The sequence below is a fragment of the Mytilus galloprovincialis genome, chromosome 6 (genome assembly GCF_965363235.1).
Source record: "Mytilus galloprovincialis chromosome 6, xbMytGall1.hap1.1, whole genome shotgun sequence".
Lineage (NCBI taxonomy): Eukaryota > Metazoa > Mollusca > Bivalvia > Mytilida > Mytilidae > Mytilus > Mytilus galloprovincialis.
The window spans coordinates 69255359-69281720 of record NC_134843.1 but is presented as its reverse complement, the minus strand read 5'-3'; the positions used below and the strand labels follow the sequence as shown (position 1 = coordinate 69281720).

Below are 26362 nucleotides of genomic sequence, written 5' to 3'. Positions count from 1 at the left end.
TTTGAACCCAAATTTGATTATATGCATAAAAAAAGCGTCAGTGAGAAAAAAAAATTCAAGGCAAGACTAATTTCGGAGCAGCATGCGGACCAAAAAAATACGGAAGCGGTAGTTTTTTTTTTGTTGAAAACTTTATTTCTCAAAAACAGGAGCGGGAAAATCCAAAGAACTATAAATCAAATTGGTGTGGCCTAACTGACAATTTTCTCTAGTCCATCCAGCAACATTCAAATGACCAATTTTAAAACTCAATAAGTCGGGCACCGTCCTATTCACCATCACCTCGTTCTGTTTGATTATCGCGTTTCTTGATCCGTCCAGAGGCGTTAACTCTATACGCACGTCCATCCGGTAGGTTCCTCAGTACTGCTCTCGCGTTCATTTCGATGAGACGCTCTACTCGGGATTTACTACTCTTGATAAACACGTTCTTATAATTCTCGGTTTGTCTCAGTTTCATTTTATTTCGAAAAACATTAACTTTTTCATCAGTGTTTTTGAAACTTATTTTCACGATACCAGGTTTATCATTGAACATTGAAGGCAAGCGAATCGCAGCACGAATCCTGACACTATCGGCAACGGAATCACCTAAAGCCAAAATCATATCATTTGCCTTTTCCATCATATGTATGTGTGCGTGCAATATAGGTTTTCGAAAATTGAATTGTAATAGATTAGGCCATTTGCTTTGGTTTTTTTTTCGCTTGAACTGTTAATTAATTTTCTTTTCGAGACATTTTATAGCTGAATATTCAATAATACTTTTTATATTGTTTAAACTAGTAAATGTAAGGTGACCTATAACTGCTTATTCACACGCTATTTGAACTTTGTTTGGTAGATGTCTCATGTAAGTAAATGTAATAAATAGAATTATTATTTTAAAGATGATTCATACTACACATTATATGTACACCAGCAATGTAATTAAAGACCGAGGAGGAGTCGAGGTCCATTTACTTCTCTCGAGGTTCACGACGGTCACTAATCTGCCACTTGTTCTGAAGTGATATGAATTGCACTATTTGTTAATTATACTAAACTGTTGGTGTTCACCCCAAACCCCAGGACGTAGTTTCCACTGTTAATACAACGTAGATTTCGATTTATGTTAATGTATCAGTCTTTTCTTGAAAAGACATAAATTCGCGTGCAAATAGGGAAAGTGCAATTGTTGTTCTATGTCTTCTATTCTGGATAACTAGGAGAGTATAAGGAAATGTGTATATTTTTTTATTCATTTTATATTTTTTTTTATAAAAAAGTTCATTGTCCATGTCTTTTATACGAAAGCCTATTAAGGTCACAATATTTTTTTTATTTATTGCGTAATAACGAGATAATCAGTTTTCATCTCCTCATTACGAGATAATTATCGCGTAATTACGAGTTAATTTTTTTATCTCGTAATTACGAGATAATTATCGCGTAATTACGAGATAACAATCGCGTAATTACGAGAAAACTATCTCGTAATTACGAGATAAAATTACATATATATAAAAATCTTATCTCGTAATTATGAGAAAAAAAATTGTGACCCTAATAGGCTAACGTACTTTTAGGTCACAATCACATTAAATATAATCCTCTTTCCACTTACCCGATATACGGAACGGTGTTTGTACTTCTAAATGGGATCAATATTATTAAGTACTAATCATATGAGTACACTGCATATATCAGTTTTTGACATGTTTGGGATGCATGTAAAAATAAATAGGAGATCAGGGCCCTTCACATGTCAGACGTGTTATCTATTCAACATATGTCAACACAAGTCTTTATCAATTTAAAAATATTTGACTAATGTACTCCCATATCATTGTTTATCATTACTTTACTACACAACGTAGAAATTATCAAATTACATTTATACCTATATACATATACTTTAAAGCTTCAACGACCGTGAACGCAAGAACACTGTCTCGTGTGTCTTCTCATCAAATGAGGTAAGGATATTTATTGAAAAAAAGGAACTTGCACAGAAACAAAAAAATAACAAAACAAAATAATTTATGTCTGTATCGAAATAGTTCAAACATATATAATATAATATTTGGCTCGTTTAAATTTTCATAAAATTTGACAAAATATTTACCTTAACCTTTATTAACAAAATATTAAAAAACAAATTAAAATGTTCAGCTGATTTTTACAAAGTTATCTCTCTGTAGTGTTAAGTGGCTTTAAACACAAAAAATCAATCACCCTTGTTGTTCATATATAGCACAACACCCTTGACCAAAATAACAGGGAATCTTTAATTGTTTATGTTGATTTATCTATAAGAAGAAAAAAGAAAAGATAGACAGAAAAAAATATTTCTTATAAAGAATTTAGAAAAAAAATCAACAACAAAGTTAAGAAGACGATTATCATACTACGGCCGGCGACCGAAGTGAATATCAGTTTTTATGAAGGTCAATTAAGTCACATATTTACCGAAACAAAAGACACTGATTGTTCTATAATATTCCATTTTCCAACAGAAAATAATGTATCTAATATAAAATCTTCACTTTAGCCTTTCATAAGCTAAAGCAAAGGAGTTTAGGTAATCTCATTGTTCGTACACCAAAATGAAAATAACGTTACGTCATTGGTTTAATTTCCATTCTTGGTACATATTAAACCAATCATAGCGTTTTGAAGTATGCTTTTGAAAATATTACCTATAATGCATTAGATTCTGAAACGGCGAATTATACATCAAACATGTTACCATATTACATTACAAGAATAGTGCTTGACGTTTAGGGCAGTGAATATGCTGTTTTACACAAAATCCAATTCATATAGAGACACCTACTGAAATAATACCAATGTAGAATAAATTACATGATAGATACATAATCACACTACGAAGTCTAAGCAAATAAGCAAAAATCAATTGATAATAGATATCAGTCTTAACAGAATACGTCTTCGAAACCCGGTAGTGATTTCAAATGATATGAAAACTAGCATTTCTTACAAATGCAACGTTCAGTAAAAAAAAAAAAAAAGATTCTGGAATGAAAGTTGGTTATGCTAAACAAAATTATGAACCGTCAGTTTGAAGGTTTTATCTTCAATTCACATAGTATATCTATATCTCAAAGTTATAAATTCTAACGTTATCCGTGATGGTTGGATTAGGATGAAATCTACAAATCTGTATAATAACTGCTTGGATGTTTAAACGACGAATATCATAGTTACTAAATACATTACTATCAAAATTGAGAGTGGAAATGGGGACTTTCTTCGTTGTATACCTTCTGAAAAGAATTAAATTCCAAATTTAATACGTTGTCCCTAATTAACATTTTTCCTTATGTTTAATGAAGAGGCGGCATAGCAGTTTAGTCATAACAGAAGACATCGTTCGTTTCTTATGGAATGAATGTAAAACTATGTATTTTGTCGAAAAAGTAACAACAAACAACAACAGACCTTCCGTTCAATATTTTTTTTAACTAGGGGCAATAATTTAACATTCTTCGGGGAGGGGGCAAATAAATTTTCCAAAAAATTCTTATCAATATCAGATGATACTAAATATTAAGCGCCACAAAATGAAGAAAATAGTTGTGTACAAAAGCGACTTTTATGCCGTGGTAAAAAAAAGTAAGCCATACTAGCAACAGGTACAAATGTATTCCTTACCACTAAGAAAATCGTAATAATTTTTATTATATATATTGCACTTATACAAATTTAAAACCGATTCTCAGAATCAAGAATAGCGCCTAGCAGTCATGTTAATTCCCAAAAAGATTGTGATTGACCTTGGCAAAACGAGTAGCTCCGGTAAAGGCCGATTTTGGCCTCAAATTTCAGGTTCATCTGATGAAAGATTTAGGATTCTTTTTAAACATTTAAGTTTTTCTTCAGTCGATTCAATTAGCTTATGTGAAAGATTTGAACTAATTTTATCGTCAAAGAATCTCAAATTCAAGCTTAAATATGAAAAATCTATCAAATATAACATAATAGGTCACTTTCATATGATTTTTGGCAAAAGTGAAAGTGGCCGCATAGGTGATCAATCTCAACATTTATATATGTTATGTATTTTCATCAAATACAACTAAAATCTAACACAAATGCTAAAACTGTGAAGATTTCAGTAATCAAGCATGACTTTATGATGCTATATTACCCGATATGTGCATTGTATTGTCAAAAACAGTCCATTTTTATGTAGCAGAAGTTACTTAATATTCTACTTTCCAAAAAATAGCTAACAGTTTACATTTTAACAATTTTTTAAAACTGCTATATTTGGGGCCAAAAAGGGGTCTTACTCTTTTGCTTTGCAGTTTCAGGTAAGACCTGTATGTTTAATATTATCTTTAAAGATTGGCTAAAATTCGTGCTATTCTTTTTATATATACTACATGTCACTATAATAAATGATATACTTACTTACTTATACTGGATTCTCATCATGAGTTTGAACGATAATTCATGTGAACGTGTTTAGTTCAAACTTATTGCCAAACATATGAACCTTTGATTTTTCTAGAAAGTCTTACTGATATCTGTTGACCTGAGGGTGAATGTTGGACAACTTTAAACAAATTAATTTCGATTTGGATTTTTTTTGCAAAACGAGTTTTTTTTAACACGATTTAACATGAATCAGTTTGGTGCATATTAAATATACATGTTATAATATGTTAAATCTTGATAATGTATATTTTGGTTTCTTCTTATTTTTCCCCTTGCAGCATGTCCTCAGTAAGTGACTATTTGGAGAATACACTTGAGGAATGTGGAGGTCTCGGACGTTTTCAATGGCTTCTTATTGCCAGTATAATTGGCGGGAAAATTTCAATAACATGGACAACATTAATGATGTCATTCGGTGGTGCTATACCGGATTGGTCATGTCAGTGGGGAAATGATACGACTATATTTCAAAATATAACTATAGAATCAAAGACTTGTCATCCTCCACAAAATTACAGCGACCTTGCGTGTATCAGAAAGGTTTACGACGACTCCATGCATACAGTTGTAAATCAGGTATTATCTTTTAGACATCATTCTTATGTGTTTCCACTGCTTAGAAGCCAATCATTTAAAGTCTGAAAAAAAAATGTCAAAAAAAAGTGAAAGTAAGCACAGTTTATCGTTCGTACTTGATGATGTCGGATGGCTGCTTAACGTCCAGTGGCAAATACATAAGTAAATTCAAGACGAATGTAATATGAAGATCTACTCTGCTTTGTACTAGACCGACATGCTCAGTCGGATTTTAACGTGCTAGTTCGCAAGGTAACAGTCAGCAGGGAGATATGTCATCGTACCCGGACACATTGTTTTGACTCCGAGCCGACCAGTCTTTGTTCTTACTCCTGATGCAGCGTGCTTAGCGGAAAGCAGTACACAGATGGATACCGGAAATATCCCTTCATACTTACCAAATGGTGGGCAATAGTTTAAATCAATCTGCACATCTCCGGCAGGAAATATCAAGAGTATACTTGAGAGAAAAATAAGTCCTGAAAATATAAAAATTATTTAAACGTCCGAACCGTTATAGTTGTCTCTTTCTTTTCTGTAAATAATATTTTTTCCAAAGACAAAATGCAGATAATCAGAATACAAATAACGAATTCATTGACATGTCCGGTTCGAAAGTATGCTAAATAGATAAAGAGAGATGCAGGACATACATAATATGTAATAGATATACATACTAACATTTTTCCTGAAACTTATTCATTGACAATTTGTTGTTCTATGGTGTAATATATAGGTATGTACATGTAAATGCCCTACATTATCTCTGAAAACTAAATATGTTCTTAATAATAATTGTTTTGAACTTTTACTGGTTACCATTTATAATATCTTTAGCTTTATATTATTTTTATATTTACGGTATGAACATTGCGTGTATTGGCTTCATATTATATTTATATATACGTTATTTACATTGCATTATTTGATTCGCATTCTATTATTCTAGTGCATGCTTGATTACAAATAGTCACAGTTATTCTGAACGAACATTTGGATTGAAATATAGTACTAACGTTGTTCTCCCGAATGTTAAAGAGTAATGGGGCTAAACAAACGCTTTAACAAACGCTAAACAAACGCTTAAACAAACGCTAAACAAACGCTTAAACAAACGCTAAACAAACACTAAACAAACGCTTAAACAAACGCTAAACAAACGCTAAACAAACACTAAACAAACGCTTCTAAGGTTTTACTGTACCCTTTAAGAAAACCCTATTTCTACATGATACCAAAATAACAAAGCTAATGTAAATATAACATTTGTTTGCAGTGGAATTTAGTATGCGACCGAGACTGGATAACTCAGACATTCACCACCATTCAGATGGGAGGACTGTTAGTCGGTGGTTTAATAGCTGGACAAGTGGCTGATATCATTGGAAGGAAACCTGCATACTTTATATCCATGTTTTTCTTGTTATTGTTTAATCTCGTGGCAGCATTTTCATCGAACTGGCAAATGTTTGCCGCTTTTAGATTTTTAATTGGTTTGGCAAGTGGGTTCTATTTGTCAGTGTTCTTCGTCTTTGTGGCAGAATTCATGCCTCGGAAATATAGATCTATGATAATGGCGATCCCTGCATGGCCGATTTGGGCTGCAGCCTTTGGAGGAGTTTCCTACTTGATACATGATTGGAAATATCTGCATATAGCCACTGCTGCTGTAACTGCTCCGTTTCTGTTTACCTGGTGGTATGTTTGTGATATATATATTAAGAGATCTGTGTTGAGTAACAGGATTCAATTAGTTCTTTTCTATTGAGCAATCTGTCATTCTCACGGAGCCGCAGTATTTCTCCAATAAATAATCAAATCCACTAATCAACAATACGATACAATGTCAAACATTTTATATAAAAACTATATTTCGTTTACATTTGACGTGAGAGAAAAAAACAGTTTTACCTTTAATAGTCTCTAATTTTATTATCATTATTAGCTTTCTAGCTATAATATAGCTTCCATATGTTTCAAATTACTTTGGTTTATAAAACAATTTGGTTGTAATATAAATGTCAATGAGACAACAACCCAACAATGGCAAACAACTAGGCGACAGCTGGCGTTTGTTCCTGGTGACGTTTTATTCATGTCTCACTCAATTGGAAAGTTAGTGAAGTCTACGCTCTCAATTGTTCCAAAGAGGCCAGTGCTTTAGAAATGGTCATGATTCTTTATTTGCAAATTTTCAGTTGGAAATCTTTATAAAATACTTCCTGGGCTGCATGCATACTGCCAATGTGAAACATGTCTAGTACGTTTTATTGTTTATATATTTGTAATAAGGCTTTGCATGGCATCAATTCTAAAGTGAAATAATACGAAATGTTGAATAAATAATGTTAGTCGAACGCACATTTGATTATAATAACATAGACAACTAAGGAACAACATTTGGGATTTATTTTATGTTATTTAAAATGATGTGTTTAATTTCAAATGTCACGGTACAACTTTCATTAATTTAGGTTTATCCCAGAAAGTTTTAGATGGTTAGTTGCAAATGATCAAATAGAAAAGGCTGAGGAAGTTATCCGGAAAATAGCCCGTATCAACAATGCACCAGTACCAGACACATCCAAACTTGAAATGGTAGTAGAAAATTCAATATCTCACAACAACAAAAAGTATACATATCTGGATATATTATGTAACCCTGACTTCCTAAAAAAGACCATACTCTTAGCTGTTTCTTGGTTAGTAGTATATACAACATTTTATATACTAGTTTATAGTCAGAGAAGTAATGGTAAGACATTATATATATAATAAAGGATTTCTATGTTGTTATTTTATAACCGTGCTGCTTATGATTTTCGTTAAAATGGAAACGGTTAGAATGTCAGAATAGGCTGAGAGGTCATACTCCATAGGGACAGGTGTTTTCAATAATAAAATGTAAGCATACTATTATAGATGTAGTGTCATTGAACTCGGTTTACAGTGTTGTCGCATTGTCTTCAATGTGTCATTTCGTAAAAAAAAAAATCATATTTGTGTACTATTAATCGAATTTCAGTTGACGCTTGTTTTACTTAAAGTATAATGTAGATTGTTGTCTGTGTGTCCTGTTACTTCTCCGCATTGTGTTATTTCCAAAAAGTCGGAGTTGAAATTAGTAACTTGAAGGTACTAAAAACCTTTGATTTAGAATAGAAAAAACTCAGGGATAGACAAACCTACTCGAACGGTAAAATTAAGAGCAAGGGACTATTTATCTCAATTACAATGAGGCATTCAAAGGGAGCAAAAGCTAAAGTTCAGATGTCTAACTGTCTGAATGCTTTTTCTTTTTTAAAATGTACATTAAAGTTTTGCTATATATAAAAGTTTCCCCGACTACATTGCATATAAAATACTATTTTCAGTTATCGTAGGATTTATTAAATAATGGTACCTTTTCTATACGTTAAAGCACACACCATTTCTACCCAAAGATTTAGCGCATAAATTCAATCCACGTGTTACAGCGTCAGTATTACAAAGTTTAACTCTGACAACACTGAATGTAGAATATACATCGATAGCTTCATCGTTAACTACATTTTACCGTGTATTCGTCGAATTAGTTATTTTTCGTACATTTGCAACTTTGTGTGTACTTTAACCATTCGCCTGACTTTTAGTATAGTACTCTTAAAAGCCGTTAAAAGCCATAACAAGTCATGTCAAACTTTGATGATACATATAACCATTTGAAATTTCCTTTCCAGATTCCTTCAAATTCGACGTGTATTATACTTTTTTTTATAAGTGCCATATGGAAATCCTTTTAGTTAGATTGAAATGGCTGTGTTGATAAAATCATATAGATATTCATATAGATGTTCTCCCTTCCATGACTAAACTTGAGAATGGAAATGGGGAATATGTCAAAGAGACAACAACCCGACCAAAATGCAGACAACAGCAGAAGGCCACCAATGGGTCTTCAATACAGCGAGAAACTCTCGCACACGGAGGCGTGCTTTAGCTGGCCCTAAACAAAAACTATTGTAAAAAAGAATAGTCTTAGAGTTCATTGTTAGTTACTAGTCTATTTGCATATTAGTAAGACATTAAGCTTCTATTGATTAATTCCTTTATTCGTTACGGATTTATTACATTGTAGTTGAAAAAAGTGATTTTTAAAAATGTTTAATTAGTAATAACTTTTCCATTAATAATAAGTGTGTATCTTTTTTAGAATAGTCGAGACAAAACAATTAGAAAATAAAGCTTAGATACATTCAGCATCATTTCTATCAAATAATCAAAATGTTATTTTTTAATATAGGATATCATTTGGATATGGTTACTATGCGATAGCATTTGGTGTGCAGCAGCTTTCTGGAAGTTTGTATCTGAACATGTTTCTTCTTAGTATTGTGGAAATTCCATCACAGGTCATAACTTATTTCTTAAATAATTGGTAAGTTGAAAATTAAGAACAAAAACCAATAAATTTCAAGATGAATGAATTTCAAAGTAGTTTAAACCACAGGACAAATTTCTCTGAGTAAAGTTCAAAGTGTTTCGCAAAGTGTTTCATGTGAGATATTTCTAATATGACGAATCTTTGGAACAAAATCTCTTTCGAGACATTAAAAGTGCTGTTCCTTCTAAACTAATTAGGGTGAATTTCTTTCTAACACAAACGATGCAAACGGCTAAGCGCGCACATGTTTTGAGCATTTGTTTCTAACATACATAAACTTTGACAAACTATGCTCTCGCTAAAAAACGTCTTCAGTTTGTTGTCCATCGTTTGTTAGTACAAACGCTACATTTGTTTCTTACTTCAACCTGATTAAACGATGTATTTGTTTCTACCTTTGTAAAAAGTCTACCAACAACATGTGGATGCAATTTTGAAAGTTCAAACAGGGTCAATAAACGAATGTATTTGTTTTTACTCTTGTAGCGATCATCATAACAAACGGCACACAACGTTTACAAAATTTAAGTTAGAAAGAAATGCACCCTAAAATTTTGTAAACGTTGTGTGGTGTTTGCTATCGTTTGCTTAAAGCTGCAAAAGTAGAAACAAATACATCAGTGTTTACTGACCCTATTTGAACTTTCAATAATAATTAAATGCGATTTATTCAACCAACATGCGTAACTGTATAAACCTCAAGATGTGACACCGTTTTTTTTCTATTTCATATGTACAATGCATGAATTTCAAAGTTTGTTGCCTATAATTAAGATTATTACTAACAGTGTTACTAACGGGTTTTGTTTTTGCTTATACTGTTCAAGCATGGGTCCCTTTTCAAAAGTCATCCAACTATTGCCTTGATTTAGCAAGTTATTCTAAAATTATATTTTTGTTACGTTTATACGCTATGATAGGCACTGTGATGAAGATTTCACTGCATTGTTTGTCTTTTTGCTGATTGTTCCAATGTTTTCTTATAATTTTACTAAACATCAAGGTTGGAGTTTATCGGCACAGATGTAGCATTTGTACAAACAAACGATGAACGACAACTGTAGACGCATTTTAGCGAGTACATAGTTTGTCAAAGTTTAATATATGTAAACCTTGCAAACGTATGTTAGAAACAAATGATAAAAAATATGTGCTCGCTTAGCCGTTTGCATCGTAACGTTTGTGTAAGAAAGAAATGCACTCTTAGACTTACGGTACAGCACATCTTTTCCGAATTTTATTGAAGATGTTTTAGGCAGTATAAACATAATTACGAAATTAAAAGCAAAAATCAAAATCTTTCAAAACAAATCATGATAAATATAAAAAAAAATATCCTTCTGAAAATATCAGATCTGTCATGCCTTTATTGATATTAAAACGGAAGATCCTACTAGTCGATTATATTTGAAGACATGAGGATCTTATCAGGAAAGAGGGCCCTCATGGGGTTTTTGATTATGTGATTACTTGGCCGTTTTTTTAATGATTATTTGATTATTAAGCAAAATATTTCATGATTATTTGATTACCTAGGACTGTATTTTTAGTTTATGATTATTTGATTACTAAAGATAAGCAAATATTTAATGATTATGTGATTATATTGGCAAAAAAATGGTGATTATGTGATTACTAGGACCCCCCCCCATGAGGGGCCTCAGGAAATCACGTTAAATATTCACTTTTGTAATAGACACTTACTTTAACCTTTGACTAAATAATATCTGTTGATCTTCTTTATAATAACTTTTATCTGAATAATTTAAAAAATAAAAGAGTCAATTTATTGAAACAAGGAATTATGGTGTTTGCCCTCTATGTTGACGGTATATATTAGATGTTAATACTCAAACATATTTGCAAAATACCGATGTAGTCATTTTAAAACAGGTTTACCATACGCAACACTTATATTTACCAAAAAATATTCAAATTGAGGGAATTCTTTAGATGACATGATTTTATGTACAATTGTAAAGAGAATACCAAGCTCCATGTACAACAATGAACGTTAGGGCGCAAACTAGTGCATTTTTGTTTAGATTGACTGACAAGTAAAAGGTTTTCCTGTAATAATGAATTGCTTTAACTGTCTTTCCAATGCAAATGAAGAATATCAATATAACTTGTGTTAAATAGACAACAACCCGACCATAGAACAGACAGCAGCAGAAGGTCACCAATAGGTCTACAATGCAGCGACAAATTACTGCACCCGGAGGTGTCCTTCAGCTATTCAGCCCCTACACAAATATACTAGTTCATTGATAATGAACGCCATACTAAACTCCAAATTATACACAAGCATGTATCCATTAGTTAACCGTTGGACAGTTTCTACATAGATTTTTTCAGAAGTATATTTAAAATTTGTTTTTTTTTACCTTTTTAAAAAAAGTATCACTACTGTAAAACGTATAATACCTCAATTTTCTATAGCATGGGAAGAAAATGGACGACGTTTATGTTTCTAGTCTTAGCAACGGTATCAGGAACAGTTGTAGGTGTTGTGCAAATGGTTGGTAAGACATTGAATAAACGTATTTTTTAAGTCGCTGTTGTTGGACATATGATCGAATTATGGAATCTCTGACAATAAAATTGGATGTACTTGTACCCTTTCTACTATTACGAATAAATACAAAGGGTGCGTAGTAACAAAGTAGCGACAAAACAAGAATACAGAATTAAAACTTGACCTACACGTGTCCCTCCTGACAACATGATACTATCATGATTTGGTGCAACGTTATGAAAGTAATGATATTGTATAGGACAGTATATATTTTAAGCTTGTTTTAGTAATTACTACGTTCCGTTTACTCTTTTTATAACATTATCAAATGCAACATACTACCAAATATTTACTAGACATAGTCAACAACACAGTTACATACATGCACATAGAGAAGGTATTTGTTCATCACTGATCCTGTTCGTCACTAAATGTGTTCTTTATGCTTCTGCATTCACTTGTAAAACAGTTTATTTTATGATTTATATTTTTTTTCCAATTTCGTATTATAGCGTGCTGTTCGGAGAAAGCAAAGGATTCGTGTTAATGGACGTACTTTGACCTATAATTGTTCACTTTTTACACATTGTGACTTGAATGGAGAATTGTCTCATTGACACTCATACTGCATATTCGTATTTATGCTGACAATACCATTACGCAAAAAAAACGACAAATGACAAAAAAAAACCCAAACATAACATAGAAACTAAAGACTGAGCAGCATGAACTTAATAAGCTTTTGCAAATGATAAGTCATAACACAATAGTATATTGGAAATCGATGCACTTGCATAAATCTAAGGCATCCCAAACTCGGAAATTACCATACATGTAAATGCGGTATAATAATTCTTAAAAGTCTTTCATATTATTTTTAGATATACCAGCGAAAGATGGACTTATCAACGGATTTGCCATGGCAACAAAGTTATTCTTAGCAGCAGGATGGTGTGCATTAATGTTGTTAACGACAGAATCGTTTCCAACAGTAGTTAGGTAGATGTCTTATATTGTATATAGAAACAAGCAAACACACATTTACAGCTTAATTTTATAATAAAAACGCAAAACAAAAAATAAGAGATCGAAGAAAGCAGACAATATCGCGGTGAACAGAAAAACAACGAAAAGACAAACAATCAACAGAATATTACACAGGACGACAAGACAAATTAAGTTTTACGAACACAACAGAAAATAAGTGTGAACTCGGATGCAGTGTAAGAGTCACTCGTTGATTCGCCATGACCGACAAAACTGCGCAAAAACTTTTCAATATGAAATGTAAAATCAGTTCTACGGAGAAAAAAAACGTAAAACAAGATTCTGTATCAAGTATGGCATGTTTCTCCCATAAAGTACAAATGTAACTATACACGTTTTTTTATACATCATGACACCATATTTTCAGTTTGGAAGTCGATAAAAAAAAATGTAATTATCATTGAACTGTCAGTTATTTTCAATATCTATTGAAATATCTTTTTATCAGCTGAATGTAAATCCTTTCAAATTATTTTTTTCCTGAATTTTCAAATACTATTATAACAATTTGCTTTTTAGGAACATGGGTTATGGTATACAAAACTCAGTAACACGAGTAGGAAGCATGGTGGCTCCACAAATCGTATATCTAGTAGGTTCCTCAATTGTTTCAATTTTTTTTTATTAAAAATACGTATATTCAATTTGGATATTCCATTTTCTAATTTACTTGCTGTTTCTCTATCGGTCGTGGTATTGAGTCGAAATTCGGTTGTATAAGACTTGTATAACAGTTATCTATTTGTTTATTACCTGGACTGTTTTTGTCTTTTATGATGGGTTTCTTTTTGGCCGTGGTCTGAACTTTATATAAGCGAATTTCTGATCATTTAAATGCAATATACCGATTAGATAAGTTATTGTTAAAAAAAAATTTTTTTCATTTGAATGAAATTAGAGTATATCTGCATTACGCAATTGGTAAAAAAACGTCCGCTTTAAAAGGGACTGAATTGGTGCCCAAATGAAAATGAAACTCTGAATACATGTATTATTCGTTTTCTTTTCTGAAACATTAAGTGGTTGCTACAATTATATTTAAATCAGATTTCCGAAAGACTATTTGATAAAAATGTTGTTTGACAAGACTCGTTAAAAGTCTACGTAATAATACCGAATCTAAAGGAAAGTTATAACTTATTTAAAACAGTACAACAGTTTGAAAATATAATATTATTAATTCCTTTAATAGTTTTCAGGGAGCTGAATAACGTGACGATCACCTACTGGAAGCCGAGATAGTTTTTGTCTCGAACAAACCACAAATAATATATTCATTTACCTTGTAAACAATCCTATTTAACACTCAGACAGTCACCATCGATTCCCGACTTACCAATATTTTGTTAAAGGTTTTAAGCAAATAATCAATCACAAATTTAACGAGCATTTATAACGTCACAAAAGCTGAAAACCTCCGAAATAAATTTAATGTACTATTATGTCATTTTGATTTTTTCTTTGCAGAGTCAGCACATAGATGGGCTGATGTACTTTCTAGTAGGAGCACTTATGTTCCTGTCTGCCATCTGTTTACTTGGCATTCCAGAGACAAGAAATAAAACTCTGAGCGATACGATCGAGGACAAGAAACACAGACAATATCAGGAACACAAACACGAGGAAAAATCTAAAGACTTTTTTTTAAGTGAACGCTAATCTCATTTAAAATTCATGTTTCATGTTATTAAAGTAATTGTACAATGAATGAATTTTCATTTGATAAAACACTTTGATTCTGTATATCCGGTTTTTAATTTGATAACTTTTTTTATAAAGTCTACTGCATCAAATCATAACTATTCATGTTGAGATCAATGTCAGTAAGATAATATAAAATATACGAGAACAAAGTTTCGACGCTTTCTTTTATTGAGGACACTTTTTAAGCGAAACTTAAACTTAAAAGTTGAACTTTGACTTGTTACGTGAAAACAAAATGATAATTTGTTTTGTAATAAAACACAAAACTCAAATTGATCGGAAAAAAATATAAATTTAAAAATGGAGACATTCACGTATATCAGAATCTGGTTTATCTACATTTAAGATAAAACAGATATATAACAAGATACATTTGTTGAAAAATATCATAAAAACGCTTAAGATTAATAGCGTGCAAAACATTTCATTTATATCAACAGACAAATAAAACATAAGCCTTGAAATTTATAAGAAGCTTATCAGGCACACGGCAGTCATTCATCAAGATATAAGTAATCAGGAAATTCCACTCATCAAAATAACTAAAAGTAAAATACAAGCTTACGATTATTTGTATTTTATTAGTGTAATATGAACAGTTCGTGTTGCTTAGTCTTTTAAATTAGTTTTATATGTTGTGTCTTCTGTGCCATTATTTGTATGTTTGTCTTTTTCATGTTTAGCCATGGCGTTGTCAGTTTATTTCCAATCTATGAGATTGACTATCCCTATGGTATCTTTCGTCCCTCTTTTCAAATGTTACAACCTCATTTACATTAAAGATTTCCTAATTGTAAAACTTAATTTACCAACGATTTTTGGTTTGATTTAAGTAGCTGAAAGCATTTCCCCCAAACAATACTGGTTTCTAGATATATTGTTGTTGACACAACAATGCATCGTACTATGTTCGTGTTCGTGTTGATGACCACGTGTTATGAAATGTCGATATCAGCATTATCAGTAGTTCTATATAATAACAGTTACTGTGTCTGACAACTTATTTTAGTTACGATTTATTCAAAACAAAAAGAAGGCGTCTAATGTGTTTTAAAGATGAACTTCTCGAGTATAGTACCAGGTAGTTTGCTACATGTTACACTTGTGTATTCTCATTGCTCGGTAAGTTCTTGAGTTGAAGTATAAAGTTAATGTTGCCAGTTTATTCAGTTGTCATCCTTAAATCAAGATGCACTCCGTGATACTAAGGGAATACTAGTAATGTTAAATGCAGGTAATTGTAACATATTATCAACGGACAAATATCTTCAATGTATCAATTAACACGTCCAGTAACTTCTATTCCACAATGGTATAGGTTGAATCCACGCTTTACTTATGTGACTTGTCCTAATACCATTTCTTCACAGTATGCGAACTATGAGTCATGGTATTAATATTCAACAAACCAATTCAATGATGGCAAATTTCGGGCAACCTCGTATTTCGGCCAACCTCGTGGACCTAGTGAACTTTGTAATAAATTATTTCAAAAGTTCATAACAGGTGAAATACGAATTATATAGTATGCAATGTTATTCTTTCCTACCGCTATATCAGCTTCTTTAACATTTCCAACACAGCAAGTTACCGCTTGCATCCGATTCTATAATGTCAACAATGGGGTGGGGCCCGACTGGGGGGAGGGGATAATATGCCGAGTAAATAATTCAACAGATAAGTGAACATAAAATTTACAAGTTTAAAGTCAAAATAATCAATCAAATGCACATGTATTAGTATATTCTACTTTAAACATTTCATATCAAGTTATCAAATAGGAAATGCTAGTTTCCCACAATATAACAGGTCGAAAGTACCAGTTTCGTCAGCAGAAAAAAGCTAAAAGCAAACACAATGGTTTCTTAAAAAAATATAAACTTTAAGTAACAATTCACAGATATTTTTTTCTGCACTTTGGGGGAATTTCAGTAAACCAGAGCTTAAGTCAAACATATGCACTATGGGAATCAAAACGCAATTCTTACAGAAATGAACTAAGTGGCACTTGTTGCAATTACTTGGACTTTTTGAAACCACAAGATCTAGCGACCGGTATAAACATCCCCGTTTACACCTCAAATCCAATCACATTACACAAAAACCACAAGACGAAATCGTACATGTAGACAATCAAGCTGAGAATATGACAATAAATCTAACTCCAAACTACAAAACCAATACATCAACAGACTATGAAAGATTAAGAGATGTGACACACTACGTTAATTTATAATCAATTATAAAGGAACAAGAAAACAAAAATACATCAAGGTTACCAAAAGTGATCTTAATATCTTCACATCATGAACAAAAACAAAACACAATGAAACATTGATGAAATCCCTCCTGTGGAAAAAGATCGTTGTTTATATTTCTTTTGCATAAGTGCAAAACACATAAGGAGGCAAACAAGTGGTACATTTGAGTTATAATCAGTATCACTTAAATATATATTCAAGAAGTATAACAGTTTCGAAATCAACACCATAAATGGTGGTGAAGTTTACAAAACCCGTCAGACATTGAAAGCCAAATTAAAAAAAAATAAGTATCTTAATGCTTGGATAAGGAAACAAACCAATGTTACTGACCTAGACGATGATATAAACCAGTTTAACACTATATGTAATGGGTCCTAGTAGTCTTAGCTCTGTAATCCTTACCGTATATATAAATGACAATAATCATTTTGGACTACGAAAAGTTAAAGCTAGAACATGATCATTCATGTTAGGGGGTATCACATTATAAGTAGACACCAATAGAGATGAAAAATACCTTTAGTATTGCCGTGACCGAAAAAGCATAAACAAGGTATAGGATGACAATCTCCCCAATATACGGGGAGCAGGACCCGTTGCCATGGAAAATAAGAGCGACCACACGCGATGGCCAGTATTCGCATTCAAGCTATAATAGCTATTTAGTCAGCAAAAACAAGAAACAATGGAAAAGACAATTCTCATTTTTACTTACAAACAACATCATTTCAAGATGACAAATATTGATCAAAGTTATTAGGGTACAAAGGTCAAAGACTTGAATATTTGAAACTGAAATAACTACTTTTAGAATAAATCGTTTGTTTCAAAACTTCATAAACGATGTTGAAAGTAAAATTTTCAAATTTAAAACGCAAAACGTCAAAGGAAAAAAATAGAAGAAAACAGAAATAAGTCTTTAAAGAAAAAAACATATCAGTTACGTTTTTATCAGTGAGATGCAGATTTTGTATGTTTTTGGATTGTGGATATCATGAAGAATTTCAATTCTATTCATATGATTTATGCGTTTTCTCTTGAGTAATATTTAATCAGTTCACTGGCATATATCAATCTTTTTTTATACAGAATATATTTTTAAACTAAACGTTCAGAACACTTTTGATGTCGTCTAGATGTAAGGTTTATAGTCTTGATGTCTACTTTCGCTTGTTACTCATACAAATGTATCATGCGTATATGTTTACAGCATATTCTCGCTGCATCGTAACATCGTTTATGTTTGCAGAACATCGCAATGTAAGTTTTGAAATGAACGACTATTAGTAAACTTAATTGTTGATTCAGTTTCTTCAAAAGTGTTTACTTATGAAAATGCATACTCAACTATCATTCACAACGTTGTTTGTGATTTTGTCCATACTTTATACAGCTATTGCGGATTCTTGTAACAATTCATCTTGTGATTCGGTTAAGATGCCTCTGCTTTCGAATAACTTGAAAGCGCCTCTCTTTGCTGATTTTGACGTGTCTACTTTAAACGAACAACTCAAGGATTATATCGATCAAAACATAATTTCTACATTTACAAAACAAGTGGAAAGCATGGTTAACAAAACGCAAAGCGATATGAAAACATATATGTTAAAGGAATACTCGTCAAAGTTGGAGAAATCGGATATTTTACATGGTGAAACTTTTTCAAGGATGTTCAATGAGTTTGAACAAAGATTTTTTAATCTGTCAGAAAAACAAAATGAAAATGCGACTAATTTAATGACAGACGTACAGGAATGGAAAACAACTCTGATGCACTCAATGAAACAACATAGTGAAAAGCTTCAGAAGTCTGAAATTGCATATGAGAATAAGTTATCAGAAGTTCTCAAAAACTATAATAATCGGTTTGCTCAGATATCAGAAGAAGCCACAAAAAGGCAAAGCGATTGGAAAACATACATGTTAAACATGCTAAAGAAATATTCGTCAAACTTGGAAAAATCGGAAACAAAACATGGTGAAACTTTATCAAGGATGTTCAACGAATTTGAACAAAGATTTTTTAATCTGTCAGAAAAACAAAGTGAAAATGCTACTAAGTTAATGACAGATGTAAAGGAATGGAAAATGACTCTGACGCACTCAATAAAAGAACATAGTGGAAAGCTCCAGAAGTCTGAAATTGCATATGATAATAAGTTATCAGAAGTTCTAAAAAACTATAATGATAAGTTTGCTCAGACATCAGAAGAGGCCACTAAAAATTTCTCTGACATTAAGACAAATATAAAAGAATGGAAAAATAAGATGGTCACCGATCTAGTGAAATCGATCACAGCTAACATAACTCAGTTTTCAACGGAAACAAATAAATGGAAAAATAGTTTAACAGAATCATTATCAGGTAAGTGCAATTATGAACAGTCTGTATGTTTTGTAGAATAAATTTAATATAAAGTTTAACTTACAACGCATTTTAAAAATATATGATATATGACCAATTATTCACTGTTTCGATTTGACTCAAAATTGCTTGCGACCCCTACGGTATTTTGTTTTTAAACGTCGTTTGCCCTTTAATGACTCTAGCACATTTAATATTGGGTGATAAATAAGTATGCAATTTAATTTATAATGTGGATCGAACTCGTGCACTTATACAGCATATACGTTGCAAGGCAGCATTGGTATGATTTATCAAATCGTAAAGATGAAATATCTAAATGGTAGTATATTTCTGTATTCAAAAGTAAGTCTAAAGTGATCTTTGGCTATAATTTACAACAGTAAGTACTAGTACTGAAAATCGAACATCATGTTTGTGTTTTAACATCTTTGCCGCAAGTTTATTGTTTTCTGTATGGTATTAAATTAATATAACAATCCATTTCTTAATCTTATGATCAATTTCTTTTGGCAATCGTCAATGGCAGTTAGCAGGATTAAAGAACATCAGTTGTTAGTCAAATGCGTTTTGTTAAAATATACTTTTTCACTTTTGTGTTTATTTGGAAAATGTTGTTTGTGTTGTGTCCAGACCCCTCTACAACGAAATTTGTTTTGTATGCACACGTTTACAAATTGCGCTTTTTTTCCCCAACGCAATGATAGGTTTGAAAGTTGTTTTTCAATTCAGACTTGTATATATACAACTCGTCTAAACATCAACCCAACAATGTTAGATCTGTAAATTTGCTTTCGCAAATGTTTTGTTCTTCCCTCGCCGGGATTCGAACTCATGCTACTGAGATATCGTGACACCAAATCGCCTGCACTGTAACCGACGCGCTAGACCACTCAACCACCTGGGCTTCATAAATAAAGCTTTCGGTGGACGGGTGTTACCTATCCACGTCAGTTTTAATCTAGCGTCGTACTGCAGTACATGAAATATAAGGCATGAAGATGTTATATTAACAGATCAGGTAAATTATCTATAGTAAAGTATCCTACAAATTAATGTAAGATACGGTCACAAAAATAATTATAATTATAAGTACGTCTGAACCAGTGACAACTCTACAACAGATTTATCCATCGGATCACCAGCAGTGATGGTGATACATGGCTGTGTACATTCTGTATATACAACTCTATGTATATATCGTTTTTCTTCTATACTAAAGTGCAATGATACAGAGACATATTAGTAAAGTCGAGACAAAAATTGGTCAAGCAGGAGATTCTAGGCATTAATATATATATTATTCTTTTGAACTTGTACAGCTTTCTTTTAGTTAAAACGCGTTGCTGCTATACATCAGACCTTGAAATCTTAAAATATTTGGTCTATTTACAAAATGTTTCTTAAGAAGCATTTGTCTACTTTCGTCTATTGCTGAAATTCTAAAATATAATGGAACTTATCGCCAATAACACCGGAATTACACAAAGTACAAATACGATTGCCTCTCTTATTAATTTCATTCTTCCAATTTCGATAGAAATTTTTGTGTTCAAAGTTCTAAATCTATAAAAAGAAGCAATATTTTTGTCATCTAAAATACAAATGTAGGTTTGCGATTTATACTGTTTTTGAATATTTTTTTTCGTAACACTACAGGGAGATAACTCTGTAAAATCAGCTAAACGTTTTAATTACGTTATGTTGTTAAGGGAATATTTAGCTTCTCAATGATCAAAATTAGTGTTTGTCAAACTGCTATATAACCAGTGTATTTTTCTGATAAACTGGTTGGTTCAAATGTTTTGAATTTTTTCATCAAAGGGTCAAAGTAAATACTTTAAAATTGTTAATTTTTTATGAAAATTAAACGAGCCAAATTAATTTTAGTGAAGGTGTTGGGTACCACCTTCATTGAGAGCTTTTTAGAAAATTCTGTAGATCAGTATACCATGTGTGTCTGATCTTGTCCACAATTATCAAGCACATATTTTACATTCTTACACCAAGCTATATTCCATTATTACAAAAATTAACAATATTGTATATAATAACAGGCAGCTTCTTTTCTTCTCCAGTTACAAGCCTTGACATATTAATATTTGTACTAAATTATTAATGTATCCAGTGTGAATCGGTCATGTTCCCCAAATATTATGTAATCAGGAGTAGATTTTTAAAGATTAAGCAGTAGCTATATATATATAGTTTACAATATTTTAGATGAATTCGTTCTATAATAGAGGTGTTACCTATTCCGCACACTTCACTATCGTATAATAGTATTGGCTTCAAATAGTTTTAGATGACATTTAATGTTTAAGTTATGTGATCTTTTTATACGACCGCAAACAAAATTGCGGTCGTATATTGGTATCACGTCGTCGTCGTCCGAAGACATTTGGTTTTTCGTACAATTACTGCAGTATAATTAATAGAAATCTATGAACTTTAAACACAAGGTTTATGACCACAAAAGGAAGGTTGGGATTGATTTTGGGGGTTATGGTCACAACAGTTAAGGAATTAGGGGCCAAAAAGGGGCCCACATTTTTCTAGTTTCCAGACAACAACTTGTGGAATGGTGTTGTGACCTCTCTGAAATTATACCACAAGTTTCCATACCACAATGGGATGGTAAAAACTCGATTTAGGGGGTTATAGTTCAAACCGTTTAGGAAAAGGGGCAAACAAAAAGGAAAAACAAGGGTGTCCTGGTTAATGGACAATTACCTAAATACAAAACATAATTTTAAAGTAGTGTAAGGGAAGTTATTCAAACACAAGCTTTTGAACTACCTTTCTTATACTGCTTTTAAATTATGTATAAAGAAATGTTGTATTGGCTTGAGGTGGTTAGCTGTTTATTTTAAGAAGTCACTATTTTAATGGGTTTTTATTGTTGCAAACTCCATTAGATTTAATTGGGATACTGACCATATCTTGAGGAAAATATTTTTTTGTTTTTTGGGAAAAAAGGGGGAGGTTAAAAACAATTTGAGGTGAGGTGAGGACAATTCGTTCTCATCAAAAATTAAACAGAAAATTTCTTCTCAAATTATAGTTTTTTAAGGAAAAAAAAGGGGGAAGGTAATTATTTTTTTGGGGGGATTGGGGTTGGGTTTGGGGGGCTCAATACGCAATATTATAGTGTATTGCACAAAAGCAAAATATAAATTCAAATCACATAACCAATTCAAGTTCTTTGACAACAGTTATTCTGTGTCTGAAACCTATTATGAGTCAAATATTTAATTACACTTCAAATTTAGACCTGTATCAAGTGCGAATATTGTGTCCATTTTTGCCCCAACTGTTCAGGGTTGGAACTCTGTGATCGTATTCAGCTGCGCTCGGAGACGACCTTTATTTAGAATATTTTACATAGCCCTTGTTGCTTTCTCTGCGTGCGCTCTTTTTTGCTTTAAATTAATGAAAATCAGCATATTTAAAAAATAACATTTTGTAGTGGTCAACCTTAAGAAAAATACTATTTTGCTTTTTGGGACAATGACTTTCAATTCCAATTAATCACAATGTTCCTTTGAAGCATCTAATTATTTTTGAAGATCGACTTGTTTTTCTGACATAATTACAGTTTCGTCTGCTTACCAAACAACAAACAGGTTTAAATAAATATTTAGCTCGTTCTCTATTTGATCTGATAAATTTTTCAAACCATTTATTTTTTTTTCTAAAAAAAGCTTTCCAAATCATTTAAATAAAAGGAGAAAAGTATCGGTTTTTCTTTCTTTCTTTTCTTTTTTCTTCCTGTCTTACACCTTCATTACACGGAAAGTAATCGTAAGTTTGAATATACAGTCTAGCTTTACTTCAAACGAAGTTGTCTTATCATAGAATCAGAATTACCGGATTTTGGAGTACAAAATCTAAAAAACGGTTCACCAAATGTTAAATTCCGAAAACAAAATCAAGCGTTAAACTTATTAGGAATGAAGCGATAACTTGCCAAAAGGAATATGCTGGCTTCTTTGACATTTTTGATAGGTTAATCATGGTATTAACGTGTAGCGGTAAAATGACAACGCATACCATGGACACTGTAGTCATTCAATGAACACAAAGTTATGCATTGTAGTCGAATAGAGTTTAATTGTGAACTATAATTCCATCGCACAAAATAAAGTATCGCAGTCACGAACATGAATGTCTCCAGTCAGCAATGCACAGTACATCTAACGTCGATGTAAATTTTGAATAAGACAGTTACATAGTAATACTCTTATCTTCCGCTGGATTCCATGGAGGATGATATTTCTCTTGTAATCTACAAACTATTAAATGAAATAACTTAATCACAAATCATTTTGAAACCCTGAACAGAACACATCACATACATTTTAAGTTAAACTTCAACAATGATTTTTTGTACTTTGTGATATGATATCATGTCTTAGATCACAATCTTTGCAATTTTGCAGCAACATAAAAACTTTTGATTTTTCTACGCTATATACTACTATTCCCCATGCTCAGTTGAAAAATCGACTTCACCATCTCATAAAACAGCTTTTTCTATAAAAATGGGAATCGTAGATACAAATTTCTTGTTTTGGGTTACAATAATTCATATTTTGTGAAGAATCACACTGAATCTTCCAGAAAATATACTGAAGATGATATTATCAAAATGCTGGACTTTTTGATCGACAATATATTTGTTGAGTTTGGAGGATTTATATTTCAACAGACAATCGGTATTCCAATGGGTACTAATTGTGCACCCCTGCTGGCTGATTTGTTTTTGTACTCGTATGAAGCAAAATTCATTCAAAACCTTCTAAAAGACAAAAAGAAAAAGCACCTTGCGAAATTCTTTAATTTTACTTACCGATATATTGATGATGTTCTCTCATTGAATAACCCATACTTCAGCCAATACTTACATCTCATATATCCCAGTGAACTTGAAATTAAGGATACTACTGATACTAGAAGGACTGCTTCATACCTTGATCTTTTCCTCAATATTGACGTAGATGGACGACTTCACACGAAAATCTATGACAAACGGGACGATTTCAACTTCACAATTATCAATTTCCCATTTCTCAGCAGTAACATACCATCTGCCCCTTCGTATGGTGTTTACATATCACAATTGATACGTTATTCACGTGCTTGTTCACACTATACGGAATTCATATACAGGAGTGTGTTACTTACGCAAAAACTTCTCCAACAAAGTTATGAGGAAGACAGATTAAAATTGACACTCCGTAAATTTTATGGACACCATCACGAATTGGTGGATCCATACGATGTGTCCTTAACCAAACTAGCTAAGGACATTTTTACCACATGGTAGATTGTGGTTTGTCATTATGTCGTCTAATCTTTTAATTACCAAACGTGACCCGATTGTGACTGTTTTGCTGAGTGTGAATTCGCATTACTATAAGACGTGTTACAGTACTTGTCTATCCCAAATTCATGTATTTAGTTTAAATGTTTAATGGTATATTTGTTATTCTCATCGGATTTTGTCAAATGTGTTGACGTCTTTTCTATTATATTTATGTGTTATGGAAACAAAAATTAATCACCGCCGTCATTTATTAGATTTAATTTTGGACAACGTAATCTGTACGATAATTTACGTTTGAAGTTGGATTCATAACAAACTGCACATATATATATATATATATATATATATATATATATATATATATATATTATAGTTAATTGCTATTAATAATGTTATGATATTGTAATTATTATGTTTATTTATGTTGGCCTAATTTGTGTTGTATGGCCTGATAGTTGTTTACCAAATAATCTTATAACTGTGCAGTTTAGGAATGATTGGAACTTTCTAGAATGATCCTTATAAAAGATGCTTAATTTAAACTTCTACGTTATTCCAGAAACTTCCGTTGTAACTTTCCAGGATTTTCCACAATGTTCCATTATAGAGTGTTCTAGAATTTTCCATGACAACACTATATATACAGACACTAAAGTTAAACTCTCAGAATAAAACTTGGACATAGACATTGATAGACATTAGTATTCACAGCATTTGGATTGACACTTTTATTCTACAAACAACATCATACTGGATTGTGACCTTAGTAGTGAACATAATATTCAGATTGGATTCCGAAAGATTTCCGGATACAGATAAAGATAACAGATTGGACTCATATTTTGACAGTTAAGTTAACAGTAAATTTTGTGTAATACCTCTTGTAAACTTTTGTATAATAAATATTGTTAAATTTTACCATTGATTTGTGTCTTTTGTTGGCTACAATTTAAAGGCGATTTCTGGCCGTAACAGAAATTGGGGGCTCGTCCGGGAGACTGAACATATTTTATTCAAAATTTGTTTAATATTATTATTATAACTAGCAAACAAAATTCTACAAAATGGCATTTGATGCTGGTAAATTTTTGAAAACGCCAGACCTGGAGGGGTTTGATAATTTAAAGAAAGAGGAATTAGTGTTGCTTGCTAAACATCTGAAATTAGATTTTAAAGTATCTATGAGAAAACAAATTATAAAAAATTTGGTTATAGACAAATTAGTTGACGCAGAAATTTTAGGTGAAGAGGCTCTTGAACTTAAGGTCGAAAATATTGACGCCTTTAAATTAAAACAGCTTGAATTAGAACATGAACTCAAATTAAAAGAACTGGAGATAAGAAAAGAAGATGAATTTAAATTAAAAGAACTGGAAATGAAGGAGAGGGAGAAATTAAAAGAACTTGAAATGAGGGAAAGGCTAGAGATGGAGAAACTGAAAATTGAAATGGTCAAAGAAGAAAGCAACACTAAAGTTCACTCGAAATCAGATTATTTTGATGCAGCAAAAAACATACGTTTGGTTCCAAAATTTTGTGAAAAAACAGTTGATAAATATTTTCCACAGTTTGAGAAAATTGCTAACAATTTGAAATGGCCTATGCCGTATTGGACTACGATGCTGCAAAGTGTTTTTGAGGGGAAGGCCGCTGAAATATACTCCGCACTTCCATCAGAAAAAAGTTCTGA

General features: G+C 31.9%; 2 protein-coding genes across 2 annotated transcripts in view; both read left to right on the top strand.

Annotated features, from left to right (window-relative positions):
• The first annotated feature begins 1853 nt into the window (after positions 1-1853).
• Positions 1854-14718, top strand: LOC143080181 (organic cation/carnitine transporter 2-like). Its single transcript, XM_076255911.1, has 9 exons — positions 1854-1958; positions 4725-5022; positions 6299-6720; positions 7497-7724; positions 9305-9439; positions 11888-11970; positions 12845-12962; positions 13530-13602; positions 14478-14718. The coding sequence occupies exons 1-9, from the start codon at positions 1954-1956 to the stop codon at positions 14667-14669; spliced, it is 1554 nt and encodes a 517-aa protein (XP_076112026.1). The 5' UTR covers positions 1854-1953; the 3' UTR covers positions 14670-14718.
• Positions 14719-18176: 3458 nt separating this feature from the next.
• LOC143078288 (uncharacterized) overlaps positions 18177-26362 on the top strand; it is a 47574-nt gene continuing 39388 nt past the window's right edge. Inside the window, exon 1 of the mRNA XM_076253192.1 lies at positions 18177-19343. Coding sequence (XP_076109307.1) covers positions 18308-19343 — 1036 coding nt within the window. The 5' untranslated portion in view covers positions 18177-18307. The remainder of the gene's footprint in view (positions 19344-26362) is intronic.

Coding starts and splice junctions, on each gene's coding strand:
- LOC143080181 (XM_076255911.1), top strand. Junction 7,725..9,304: donor ATACTCTTAGCTGTTTCTTG/GTTAGTAGTATA, acceptor TTTTTAATATAG/GATATCATTTGGATATGGTT. Junction 9,440..11,887: donor ACTTATTTCTTAAATAATTG/GTAAGTTGAAAA, acceptor AATTTTCTATAG/CATGGGAAGAAAATGGACGA.